At 47.4% G+C, this 13561-nt stretch overlaps 2 protein-coding genes across 6 annotated transcripts in view; one reads left to right on the top strand and one right to left on the bottom strand.

Moving 5' to 3' along the window:
* The window catches only part of CA12 (carbonic anhydrase 12), a 61129-nt gene extending 57278 nt beyond the window's left edge, over positions 1-3851 (bottom strand). For 2 of the 3 annotated variants that reach the window (XM_059057777.2, XM_059057779.2), the window contains exon 1: positions 3370-3851. In XM_059057777.2, the coding sequence (XP_058913760.1) occupies positions 3370-3454 (85 nt within the window). In that variant the 5' untranslated portion in view covers positions 3455-3851. The remainder of the gene's footprint in view (positions 1-3369) is intronic. The other variant, XM_067029704.1, reaches the window with a different exon arrangement.
* APH1B (aph-1 homolog B, gamma-secretase subunit) overlaps positions 1-7150 on the top strand; it is a 117450-nt gene extending 110300 nt beyond the window's left edge. For all 3 annotated transcript variants that reach the window (XM_059057807.2, XM_067029706.1, XM_067029705.1), the window contains one exon: positions 6395-7150. Coding sequence is in view for 2 of the 3 variants with exons in the window: in XM_067029706.1 (XP_066885807.1) it covers positions 6395-6510 (116 nt within the window). In the remaining variant the exon portion in view is untranslated. The remainder of the gene's footprint in view (positions 1-6394) is intronic.
* Positions 7151-13561: the final 6411 nt, after the last annotated feature.

Below are 13561 nucleotides of genomic sequence, written 5' to 3'. Positions count from 1 at the left end.
TCTCCCAATTTATCCCTCCCCTTTCCTTTCCCCCCTGGTAACCATAAGTTTGTTTTCTACATCTGTGACTCTGTTTCTGTTCATTATGTCCCTCTTGATATCCCTCTTTTACTTTTTATTATTTTATTTTCTACAGCAAAATTGCCTTATGGGTCAATTAGTTATGCAGCGAAAGTGCCTGCGGCAAAGATGCTTACAGGCAAAAGTACACAGGGCCCCACAGACCCCCTGAAACTTGCTATGGACCGGATGGGAGTTAATAGTCCCCAAATTAACATCCTCTGAATTAGCAATTGGATGAAGACATCCAGAACTGTGGGGAACCCAAACTTGTATGTGACCCCCCAAGTTTACTGCTAGCCTTTTACTGAAACAGTAGTGAAAAGGAACAAAACAGCTTGGCTTTGGAGCCAAGCTACAGAAGACGGCTTCAAACCTCTTTTCTGAACATTTTCCCTCAGCGTTCTGTTTGAGGGCTTCTATTAAAACAGAATCATGGATTTCAGAGGCAAAGGAAGCCAGGTGATCGCCACTTAGCCAGGCAGAGAACTTGAAGGCCCAGTTGTAAAATCTCACGAAGAACGGGGAGGTTTGTCCTCACTGCTTCCCTGAGAGACACAGGCCACTTGGTAATCCAGGAGGCCACCAGGAAAAACATCTGCTACCTCTGAGCAGTCCTGCCTTGGCCAGAAATTTTAATTGCACCTGCACCAAAATCAAATCATGGCCTTAATAACCTACATCTTCTGCTACTTTCCCCAAGGCTTGCTAAGCTGTGGTTTCCATGTTGTTGCAGCTCTCATCCTCAGATGAGGTATCAGCATAATACTCTGGTAAGCTCAGGGCCCAGTGTGATCGAGTGCATCAGGGACTGTAAGGGCTCAGGCGGTGACACAGGACTGGGGAGTTGTTCTTAAAAAGCAGCAGCATCAGAGCAATCTTTCCTGGCCTCCTTTCTCTGAGCAAACCTGCTTGGCCCTCAGGACTTGGTGCTTTGGGTATAAAGGGCCATGCCTGGAGGGGCTCAGAGGGCTGGAGTCTGGGGAGGAGAAGCACGGTAAAATGAAGGGGAGGGTGGGCTGAGTCAGGGGGTCTCATTGGATGAAGGTCAGGGCCCAGCCTGGTTCATTCAGTTCAGCCAGAACTGAAGGCAGGAAGACTTTATAAAGGAAGTGTGCCCCTTTGCTTTTTGGAAATGTCCCCTCCTGGTTTCCCACCGTTAGCTTTAGGGGCAAGGGTCTTCACAGAATTAAACTGACCCCACAGGCAGGCCATGCAAAGGCCCCTGCGGTTACACCTCAGTAGCTTCCTGAGAGCACTGTTCCCTTTCCAAGAAGGTCATCTGTTCTATCCGGAGCCTTGGGAGGCCCAGCTGGATACCTGTTAGAACCTGCAGACCCAGCTTATACTGGGCAAGGAGAATGTCCTGGGTGCCTTCGGAGGAAATGATGTTTACAAAGATTCGGGTCAGGGGTTCAGGGCCCTGCCTGCTTCCTGTCCTGGGTGCTAGAACCCACATCCATGCAGCCCAAGGCTGCCCAGCTCTCCACACCAGGCTCAGGCAAAGCAGGCTCTGCAGAGTTCCTTGAAATGTTCCCCTAGAGCACCTGAGAATTCCTAGGTTATGTCTGGAAGATGCAAGCCTTCACCTTATCATGCCCCTTCCCTCCCTAACCCTGATGTTCCCCAGTGCCAACAGCTGGCAGTTTAAGTGCCCCAGGCGGAGGGCAGACCACACTCTCACCCAGTTGCCCAGCCTAACCCCCCCTCCACCCGGAAACCTTGGGTTTAATACTGACAGTTTACACCTCAGTAAGTGTTGCTTTGACCTTGTCCCTGGAGGCAATTAAAAAGCCAAGAAACCTGCCTGAGGCATTAACAGAATAAAAGCTGTGTTCTTAGAATCAAGGGGGTAAGCAGGCAGGCTCCTCTGTGTGGGGTGAAAATAGATTTTTTACTGAAAACTTTCCCCAGCCCAACTGCGAGAAGGGGGAAGGGAGAAGATCGAGGGGGGAGAGGAGGGTACGGAAGGTCAGAGAAGCAGAGGGGCGAGGAGGAGCTGCCCCCAGAGTGAGGGGAGTAACAGGCTTTCAGGAAAGAGGGCCAGTCAGTAAAGGGCTTCTCTCTCGTCCTGGAGCAGCTTGGAGCTCTTTCAAGTCAAACTTTGGGTCTCAGGGCAGCTTTCTTCAGAGGGGAAACTGTGTCAAAGTTTGCAGTTTTATAAATTAATTTCCACTTTTTTGTAACTACTTCCTCCCACCCACCTTCTGCCCCACCAGATGAGGAAGCATTTCATGCCAGCTAGTGGACTCGAACTGAATTAAAAAGAATGGCAAAGCTGCTGACAGCCAGGCTCCTCCTGCCTCCCTGTGCCCTGCCCCACGGGCACCGGGACCTCTGAGGGGAGGGGGCTCCAGCTTTCATGCCGCTGAGCAGGACCAATTTCCCACTGCCACCACCCAGCCAGGGAGGATGGATTGTCAGCCATTCTAGTCACTTTGGTCCCTTCTATAAGTGTTTCAACCAAGCCTGGGTCCAGGAATGGTCGCACCTACAAATGTCCGTACAACTTGGGACAAAACTGTCAAGGGCAGGAGCCACCATCCGTACTCGGGAAGTTTCCATACGTCACCATCTACTCCCCCAGAGAAGCCTTCACCCAGCTGTGGAGAGGCAGGCAAAAGCCCTGACCTTGGCTGCTCTCTGCAACTCACTGCCCAGACCTGAGCCTAGAGATGAAGCCCCTCCATCTCCTCCTGCCACTGGCTGGGCACCACCAGCCTCCAGCCCTTCAGGGTTCAAAGCCCTAGTTACACTCAGAAATAAGCTGTGTATGCTAGTCTGAGGGCACGTACACACACACACGCGTACCAGAAGTAGAGCCCTTCTGGAGAAAAATAATGATTAAGGATGGCATGCATCGTTCCTTTGACTTGGAGGTGAAACAGTGGTAAAGAGCCTCTCCTCCAAAGAAAAGCACCCACCGCTGAGCAAACCCTCCCTGGTAAAGAGGCTGCTCAGAACACCCCGGTCACTCCACCGTGTGCACGTGGGTTGAGGCACAATATTTGAAATCCCGGTTCTGTTTCTCCTCCCCGGTTAGCAAAGTCCCAAGCCACCTCTGCAGAGCTGGGGGTGCTCCGAGAACACAGAAACATTTTAATGGGAAGACGACGTGCGCTCTGGCAACCGGAGCCGATCCTGCATTCCACAGGAAAGCGAAGCATCCTTTGTAAAAATGTGCTATTTTGAGACCATGCAGGTCCTTCCCTGCTCCCCCCAGATGATTTTTATTATTAACGAGCCCCGTGGAAATCCTGCCCAGGTGTGGCTGAGCGCTCGGGATTGTTAGGAAAGAAGAAACTTTACCGTTGAGTGGGGCTGGGTTAGAAGGCTGTTCCTTTAAGACCACGAGTAGGAGGACGGCAGCCGCGTGCAGGCTGCGGAGGGGCATCTTCGGGCGGCTGCTCCGGGCAGGAGGCGGGCGCGGGCTGCCGGCAGCGGGGCTCCTTCTCTCTCTCTGGCTCCGGCGCTGGGGCCGGCGGGACGCGCACCGGGACCTCGTGCGCGCAGCTCGGGCGCCAGGGCGAGCACGTCTGTTCTTTGGGCTCCTGGCTCCCCGCGGGCTGCTTTTATGGAGAGACTCGGTCCTAAACACATGATGTCACCGGGTGGAGGGTGGCGGGAGAACGCCCTGCCTACGGGAGGTCTGGCGCCCCAGTTCCAAGGTGAGTTGGAACCCTGACTTGAGCAGCTCTCCGCGGGACAGCGGCTCGGGCGCTCCCCGGAGCCGGGGCTGACCTGGGAACCCACTTCTCCGTGGGAGCCGCGGGCAGGCGTGGGAGAGATCCGCCTGCCTTGGCCCGCGTCGGGAGGGGGTGCGTCTAGGGACTCGCTTCAGTGGCCACGGCGTTGGTCTGTCATTGCCTTTACCGAGCAACCCCCTTAGTACAATGCCGTCTGGGCACGAGCCTCCTCTGGGCCCCAATCGTGTGCCTGCCTGGACTGGGCACACTTTTAGGAACTGGACGACACAGGTGGGGTTTGGCGAGGGCTGCATTCAAATTACGAATTTCTGTGGACAGTACAGTGGATCCTGATAAGGTCTTACCTTTGAAATTTAGACGCCAGGAAATTAACAGGTAAATAGCACAGTGGGGATACACTGTGAAATAGAAATAGATATACAGATAGACTAAATAAATAAACAGCTCTACTAAGCAATTAGACTTTCCTCTCATAACAGGTAAGTAGGCAAGGCTCATAGTAGTTCATAATATCAATAGTTCTTTAGGAAGCTGGGAGGGGGGCGTCCCTTCTCTGGGGTAGCGGTGAAAGAAAGGGGCTCACATTATTTATTGAGGACCTACTCAGTGTAAGGCTCTGAACCAGGCGTTTTGCATCTTGGCTTAGATCGGTGTCTGAGTTCTGTTTTCAGTGCAGATTATCATCACCTGTTGCTCGTTTCTGCCCACTTTCCTCACGTATCCGTATTCTTGTAAATATATGCATACATCTAGTCATGTACTTGCGGTTCTGATCCTCTTCGTATTTAGTCCACGCTCAGTTGTTAAGTCAAAGGTCTTACTAACTTGCTGCCCCCAATGCTCACTAAATCTTCCTGCTGCTGTTTACTGCTGCACGCTGTTCCCACCACTACCCTTGTCATTTGTGCTTCTGGCTTCCCTGGGTCCTCTGAACGTGTCTGCCCTGGCCCCCATGCTGGGCTCTGTCTCCTTCCTGCTCTGTGACCCTGCCTATTCTCTTGGCTCCCTGCCGCCTACAGGTATTGCTCAGATCACATGGTCTGCTGAAGGGTGCCCACCCCCAGCCCTAGTATATGACCTTTGGTTTTGTTACCTGGACCATCCTGCCTTCTTCTCTTGGCCACAGTGGCCTGACCAGCCCACACCTCTCTGGTCTCTGCTGACCCTCAGCCTAAGTGGACTCTCAGGCTGGCCTCCGTGACCAGAGAAGCTGCTTGTCTGTGGTCGTTTTGGAGGGATAGAGCAGCTTGTCTGCTGAAAGCCTCCAGGAAGCACATGCCACCCACATTTCAAGGGGTGCTACTGTTCTGTCCCTATCCTCTCAGCTATGTATGGGTTAATAAAGGCCTTTGAAGTCTTTTTAAGGAAGTAGTTACAAAGACAATCTTGTTACAAGTACTTGCAGAGGATGGTAGACTTAAGGATGACCCTTTCTGCCTGTAGCTCTTGATCAAGAGCCACACCTCCGGGTGGTGAGTGAGCATTTCACTGTGGTTCTTGAAACATTCACGTCTCCGATTTGTCATCAAGGTCTTTAGGAGATGAAATGTACTAGAGGAACACAGAGGTTGGGGCGGAGCCACTGCAGGTTCAGAAATGCAGGGGGCTTCCCTGGTGGCGCAGTGGTTGAGAGTCCGCCTGCCAATGCAGCGGACACGGGTTCGTGCCCCAGTCCGGGAAGATCCCACATGCCGCGGAGCGGCTGGGCCCGTGAGCCATGGCCGCTGAGCCTGTGCGTGTGGAGCCTGCGCTCCGCAACGGGAGAGGCCACAACAGTGAGAGGCCCGCGTAACGCAAAAAAAAAAAAAAGAAATGCACACCATGGAGGTGAAATAACTCACTCCACATTTCACCACTGGTTCAAGGGAAACTGGGCTGGGCACACACATTTTGTTACTCCCACTCTGTTCTGTCTGGCTAAACAGTAAGTCCAATTTCTCCTTGAGCATGAACCTCTAAGCGTTCCCCATGAACCTCTAAGCGTTCCCCAGGGAGTCCCCAGAGACAGAGAAGTCTAAAATGGGGGTGGATTTAATAGAATTTTGTGAACTGGGTTTGATGGAGAGAAAGGAGAGGATTGGGTTGTTTACTGCATAACTAGATCAAAGACCTGGTTAATTAGTAAAGAATGGATAGCAATTAAAAGAGAATTGAGAATGTAAACAGAGACCCAATTGTCCTAATTGCTTTAAGTTGTTTTCTTCTAGTTTTATTGAAATATGATTGATACATAGCACTGTATAAGTTTAAGGTGTACAGCATAATGATCTGACTTACACACATCATGAAATGATTTCCACAGTAAGTTCAGTGAACATCCATTATCTGGTACACATACAAAATAAAAGAAAAAGAAGAAATAGGTTTTCCCTTGGGATGAGAACTCTTAAGATTTGCTACAGCAACTTTCCTGTATAACGTCCAGCGGTGTTAATCGTATTTATCACGTTGTACATTACATCCCTAGTATTTGTCTTATAACTGGAAGTTTGTACCTTTTGACTGCCTGCATCCAATTCCCCCACTGCCCCCACCTCTGATAACTAGAAATCTGATCTCTTTTTCTGAGTTTGTCTGTTTGAAGTATAATTGACCTACAAGAGTGATTTTTTTTTTTTTAATCCTAGGGTGTCAGAGGGGGGAAAAATCACACAGAAGTGAATGGAATGACCAAACTTCTAAAACAATGAACCTGAATATCAAGCCTCCCCATCCCACTCCCCAGCAAGCAGCACAGACCTAACCACCTTAAGACCCCAACTCTGGGAACCCTCCCTGCCGGAGGCTCCCTGAGGCCTGTGTAACTGAAGCTGTTTGGATTTGCCTTGCCATCAGCAGATGAGGCTGTTGTCAGCTGATAAATAGCTCATTACTCAGTGGATTAAGGTAGAAAGTGGACCTTTAGCGCTCAAAAGATGGCACCAGGCCAACAAATGACACGCCCAGATGGAAGGCCCCAGGGAGGAGAGCTTCTCTAAAATGTTGCCATCTGGATCAACAGGAGGGTGAGGCTGATGAGTCAAAGGGCAGAGGAGGAGCTTCCCTGGTGGCGCAGCAGTTGGGAGTCCACCTGCCCATGCAGGGGACCACGGGTTCGTGCCCCGGTCCGGGAAGATCCCACATGCCGCGGAGCGGCTGGGCCCGTGAACCATGGCCACTGAGCCTGCACGTCCGGAGCCTGTGCTCCACAACGGGAGAGGCCACAACAGTGAGAGGCCCGCGTACCACAAAAAAAAAAAAAAAAGGGGCAGAGGAGTGTGGAGGAAAGGAACACCGGATTTGGTGTCAGTAGGTCTAGACTGAAGTGCTGCCCCACCACTTACTGGATGGCCTTGACAGTGATGCAACCTCTCTGAACTTCAGTATCCTGGTCGTCTCTAAAGTGTAGACTGTCATCCTAGCTGCAGGGGCATTGAGATAATTGATATACGGCTGGAACGAGATAAGGTGGGTGGAAACTTTTCATTCATTCATTCACCCTCTATGTGCCAGGCACTGTGCTAGACATAGTCCTTGCTCTTGGAGAGTGTGTAAACATAAAACAAATAATCTCATAAATAACCATGTAATTATGATTGTTATAAGCTTGATGGAAGGTTGATGTATAACCAGAAGGGGCCCACTCTCTCCTGGGGCTGTGAGGGAAGAGATCATCAGTGTAAGGATTAGATTTTATGACTTCCTAAAACCTTTGAAATGCACACCTAATACCAACCAGGCTCTTCTTTCTCAAAGCTGGTGCCGTCTGGCAGTATTTGCCCTTTACACAAGCTAATCGTTGGCCTTTCAGGCATAAGGGTTAGAGTATAGAGATTTTTATTTCTTAAGGTAAGAATGAACTCTTCAGATAGTATCACTCAATTGGGAATGCAGCTTTTGAAGGGGCAAAAGAAAGGGCTGGTGGGAAGAAAACTAACATGTATCGAGTGCCTACTATTTGCCAGACACTGAACTTGGCACTTTATTCTTACAACAATCTGTGGGGACGAGTGTTACATTTGCCACTTTACGGATGAGGCACCTGAGGCTTGGAAAAGAGAAATACCTCCCTTGCACAGGTTCACGAGGCTTGAGTAGCAGAGACTGAATTGTCAACTGGATAATTCTCTGTCTCCAAGGCCCAGGCAAGCTCTTTTCATGGCCGCCCTAACAAATGCCTCCAACGGGGACGTTGTGTTTCCGGAACCCTCTGAGATGTGGATTCTCCAGTTTTCTAGATGCTGTGATTGTTTTTGTTGATCCGGGGCACGGCATACCACTTCTGACAATCACATAATGCTCCACATGGGACATGGCTGTGTCCTTCTCCCAGAGCGCCATGGGGAGGGGTGCTGAGGGCCCCTGCACTCCGCTCACCGTGCAGAGCATCTGCCCAAATGGGATACGAGGAACCTGACACCACAGAGCTTTGATTTGATATGTTCTCGGGCAAAGGAGAATATGAGCTCAACTGCCGAGTTCTCTGTTATATTAATGAGCTCTGCTTTGACCGGTGTGAGGTGGAGGGTGGTGTATGGAGGGAAGGTGAGGGAGAGGGAAGGAAGAAGGAAGGAAAAGACCAAGGGGTTTCCTTTGCCTGGGCGGTGACTGAGGGAACCCCTAGGCCAAGACGTGCATGGACCCCTTGATCCCCGTGTGAATGTCTAAGTCTTTGAAAAAAATACAGTCACTTTTGTCTCTTTCTTCACATCTGCTTCTTCACTTCTGCAGCTGTGGCTTAGAGTCATAACCTCTGTGTGAACCCTAGCTACCGTGCTCAATTTCAGGCAGGATCAGGTGGAGGGCAATGTGACCCACAGGGAAGAAGGCCAGACTTGTGGCTCTGCCAGGAACCAGCTCTGGGCCCTTAGCAAGTCTCTGGCCCGGTGTATGCCTCAGTTTTCTTATCTGTACATCGAAATAAGAATGTCTAACCCCACCCGGGGTTGTGAGTGTAGGATGAGACCATATATGGGAAAGTACTTTGGAAAACAAAAGCACTTGACACTTGACTTGAACAAGATGTTCCTGAGAGTGGGCTTGAAACAAAAGAAAGTTGTCTTGATCTCAGTCTTGGTTTACTAACTTAAGAAAATGAAATCTGGATTCCAACCAGGGACCGTAAGTTCTTACCCAGCCCGTGCTACCAGTTTCCATGGTAACTTGTGACTCTGGTCTAATTACTTGTCCATGGACTCCAACTGCTTCTTCCGTCGAGTAGGGAATGATGGCTTGTCACCGGGACTTTTATAAAGCACTCTTCATGACTGATTAAAAATGACAATAAATCAAAATCCTATGCACAGGGAAAGTTAGCATTTTAAGTGAAAATAAACCTTGGTGCAATATGCGTTATCTCTTTCCAGGTAAATTATTCTGAAAACCATAGTTAGCTGACACCAAGACTGCTTAGGAGATATCATTAGACTGTAATAGCTTAAGGTTTCTCACATCCATCTATCCTTTCACACCTGCTGGTTGGATCCACTCTCCTCTAACCTCAGAGATTTGGTCCAGATCCTGTTCTCCTTGTTCTCAGTCTGAAGCACTGTCCTCTCTCAATCCTGTGTTTTAAACCATAGTGCGGTCACAGACCACATTCCAGCAAGCTCACAGGTGCCAACCTAAAGCAAATAGTCTTCATATCGATTCTGACAACTTCCACCAATGGTTAGGGAGGCCAAATGGTAGAGGGGAAAGAGCTTTGGCATCATATGAAACTGGACTTCGAAACTCAGCTCCACCACTCACTTCCTGTGTGACCTTGAGCAAGTCACTTAACCTCTCTGAGCCTCAGTTTCCTACTTTTTAAAGAGATGAAAGCCGTAGAGTAAGTATACTGCAAAGAGGAGAGGGGAGGAATAAATATAATGAGCTAGGCATGTGAAGAACTTAGCACAGTGGCTCATAATAAGCACTATGTAAATGTAGTTCTCTGCTGTAGAAAGGTCTTGGTTGGCTGAAGGGGGACTACTTCACACCATAGTTCCTAGTTTGGGCAACCCCACCAACCTCCCTGGTTTGAGCAATCACACCAAATTCCATGAACCCTAAGAAAAGAATGAGTGATTTCCAAGTAACACTGTCCCCCGCAATTCTACACATTGGCCTCTCAAAGAATGTTTTTGTCATAACAAGCCCATCTCCCTACTGAAGCAATGATGCTTTCTAAATCAGTAGTCTCAGAACCACTTTGCCACAGGAAATGCCCAATCACTAGACTCTTGGGGTTGGGAGGTATTCCTGACCTCAGAGATGCCACGTACTATTGTAGTAAGCTGGCAATTTCCTCTTGCTTGGATGCTCTAGTTCCGTGCAATTGCAGGAATGTATGAGCTTATCCCTCCTTTCAGTTCCTTTCAAAAAAAAAAAAAAAACTGGCAAACAGCCCCCAGATGCTTGCATTTCAGTTTGCATTGGTCTCCCCTGGTCTCTTATCCTTGAAATAAGAGTTTGGGGCTCATTTTGCAGTGGAATAAATTATAACTAGGTTACTTCTGTCTGCATCCTAGTTTTTTAACACAGATATGCAAAACTTCTCTTTGATATTACATATCTGTTTTCTCGTCCCGACAGGGTTTTGTGGCAGTTAGAAATGATGACAAGATACAGAGAGAGTCCTTAAAGAGTGTTCAAAGAATCAGAAAATGAAAACTCAGAAACTTGGGCTCGCTCTTCAAATTCGGTTTCCTCTGGAAACCGGCGTGGGACGGGAAAATCCCTCCAATACCTCAGTCATTCCATTTTTATCACAGAGACTTGATGATAAAATTAAGTAGCACTTAATTCCAATGAGAATGTGTAAAATTCTTTTGAGATGTTTAACAAGAACACTAAACTCCAAAGTTGTGAAGTGTACTTTGCCTGAAACTAGTGCAGGCAACAGATGCTTCTGTTATAAGAAGGATCCCTGGGCTTATTCTACCTCTGAGAGAACAAACAAGTTGACACAGGCCAACTTCATGGGAAATAAATCAATTCAGAGATCGTGAATAAGAGAAATCCCATCATAATAGGTCTCATGTAACCATCTGTCAGCAGAAGAGAAGTGGTAAGAAGTGGGGAAGAGGGCAGGGAAAAGTTATAGAAGGAAGAGTTCTAACTCGCAGCCATTGTCCAGACAAAAGGGGAGACTCAGGGAAGTGAAAGAAGGCGCCGTGGGCTTCCACCGGGGGCTGAGCAACAGGGTGGGGTCTTGTGAAGACTCAATACAGAGTCTGATGCTGCACAAAGCATGCCAGGCAAGACTGGAAATGGAACTTTTTTTTTTTTGATTGAAGTATTGAGTTACAATATTAGTTTCAGGTGTATAACAGTAATTCAGAACTCCATTTAAATTTGTTATACTGGCAGTATTCCCTGTGCTGTACAATATATCCTTGTAGCTTATTTATTTTATACATTACTACGTTTGTGCCTCTTAATTCCCTACCCCTATCTTGCCCCTCCTCCCTTCCCTTTAAAGTTCCTGGAAACGGAACTTTAATCATTGAACTAGGGCCGAGAAACATCTCAGCCAAGTGATTTTTATATACGAAGCTATTTAGGGGGAATTCGTAAAGGAAAAGAATCGCCCACTACTCCATCCGACCTGACAATAACTTCATTCTTGTACATTCCATTTTTGTTCTTGTCCGTGTCAACAAAAAATATTTACCAAGTTACTACCAAGTAAATATACTGTATTTTGTATACTACTTTTTTGGAAACTAACAGTGGGTCATAAGGATTTTTCCACATTCCTGCATAGTCTTAAAAAATTTTGTAACAACAACATCTTGAGGCTCATGAGGAGAACAAGGAGGCCAGACGGAGGGAATGTTCCAGATGGACGAGAGCTGGAAAAGAGGGGACCAAGAGGAGCGCAATGGGAGAGCAGTGAAGAGCCACTGTGGAAAACACTTTGGATTTTTGAAAATTTTTTATTATGGGAAACTTACAAATATATATAAAAGTAGAGAGGTACTTCCCTGGTGGTGCAGTGGTTAAGACTCCGCACTCCCCATACAGGGGGCCGGGGTTCAATCCCTGGTCAGGGAACTAGATCCCACATGCATGCCGCAACTAAGGAGCCCTTGAGCCACAACTAAAGACCCAGTGCAACCAAATAAATAAATAAATATTTTTTTTAAAAGAGTTTAAGAAAAAAAAGGTAGAGAGTGTAGTTATAATGAGTCCCCTTGTAGCTATCACCCAGCTCCAAAATGATCAACTCATGACCCACTTTGTTTCATCTCTACCCCCACCATCCCATCACCCCTTCCCCGGGTTATTTTGAAACAAATTCAAGACATCACATTATTTCAGTGGTTGTCAAACTTGAGCCAGCATCAGAGTCCCCTGGGGGACTTGTTAAAACAGATTGCTGAGCCCCACCCCCAGAGTTTCTGATTCAGCAGTTCTAGGGTGGGGTTGAGAATTTGTATTTCTAACAAGTTTCCAGGTGATACTGATGCTGCAAATCCAGGCACCACACTTTGAGAACAATGGTATTATTTTACCTGTACGTATTTCGCTTTTAAAAAGGACTTCCTTTTTAAAAATAATTTTTAAAATTTTCAGCAGCTTTATTGAGATATTCTTGACATACAGTAAAGAGTACATATTTAAAGTGTCTTAATTTGGAGTTTTGACATATGTGAATATCCATGAAACCATCATCACAATCAAAAAAAACATTTCTAATAGCCCCAAAGATTTCTTGTGCCCCTTTCTAATCCCTCAGGCTGTAGTACTGACCCACCCCAAACACCCCAAGAACCAGTGAGCTGTTTTCTGTCACTAAAGATTATTTAAACTTTTTTAGGATTTTATCTATGGGGTCATACAATATGTATCTTTTATGTGTGGTGGCTTTTACTTAGCCTAATCCTGTTGAGGTTTATCCATGTTGTGTGTGCATACATAGTTCCCACCCCCCCAAGGCTCCCTTTTTTTTTTTTTTTTTTTTTTTTTGCTGTATGCGGGCCTCTCACTGTTGTGGCCTCTCCCGTTGCGGAGCACAGGCTCCGGACGCGCAAGCTCAGCGGCCATGGCTCACGGGCTTAGTTGCTCCGCGGCATGTGGGATCTTCCCGGACCAGGGCACGAACCCGTGACCCCTGCATCGGCATGCGGATTCTCAACCACTGCGCCACCAGGGAAGCCCAAGACTCCCTTTTTTAAAAGGTAATCATGATGTTACCATCACTCACAAAAATCAATGATAGTTTCTCAGTATCACATTTTTCTTATTGTCTTCTTGGTGGTTTTACTCTCCATTTGTTTGAAATGGGCTCCAAACAAGGTCCATACACTGCAATAGGTTAAGACATCTCTTTAGATTCTTTTGATCTATAGGTATAATTTGAATTGGTAGCCTGAAGAAATCATTTGAGCAGTAACACAGAGAGATGTGCTGGTGTGTATTGCGAAAAGAGCACAGACTTTGGGTCTGCATCGCACTCTACCACTTACTAGCTAAGAGAGGTTGGACCTGTCATCTAAGTGCTCTGAGCCTCACTTTCCACATTTTTAAGACGATAATAAGCCTATCTCATGGAGAAAACTTGTGAGAATTATATGAAAATGAAGCCTGTGGCATGGTATCTAATACATAGTAGGGCTACGGAATCAGAAGATGTGGGTTTGTAGAAGCTTTGTGACCTTGGGCAAGAACTTAACTTCTCTAAGCTTCAGTTTCCTAATCAATAAAATGGAGCTAATAATAGTCTCTTTTATAGAGTTGTGAATGAGCTAATGGGTATAAACATCTTAAGCATAGTATCCAATATGCAATAAGCACTCACATTTTTTGTTCTGAAAACGCCAATTATT

Source organism: Kogia breviceps, chromosome 3, assembly GCF_026419965.1.
Source record: "Kogia breviceps isolate mKogBre1 chromosome 3, mKogBre1 haplotype 1, whole genome shotgun sequence".
In the NCBI taxonomy this organism is placed as follows: Eukaryota; Metazoa; Chordata; class Mammalia; order Artiodactyla; family Physeteridae; genus Kogia; species Kogia breviceps.
The sequence above is the reverse complement of the archived record's forward strand: the minus strand, read 5'-3'. Positions and strand labels throughout refer to the sequence as shown.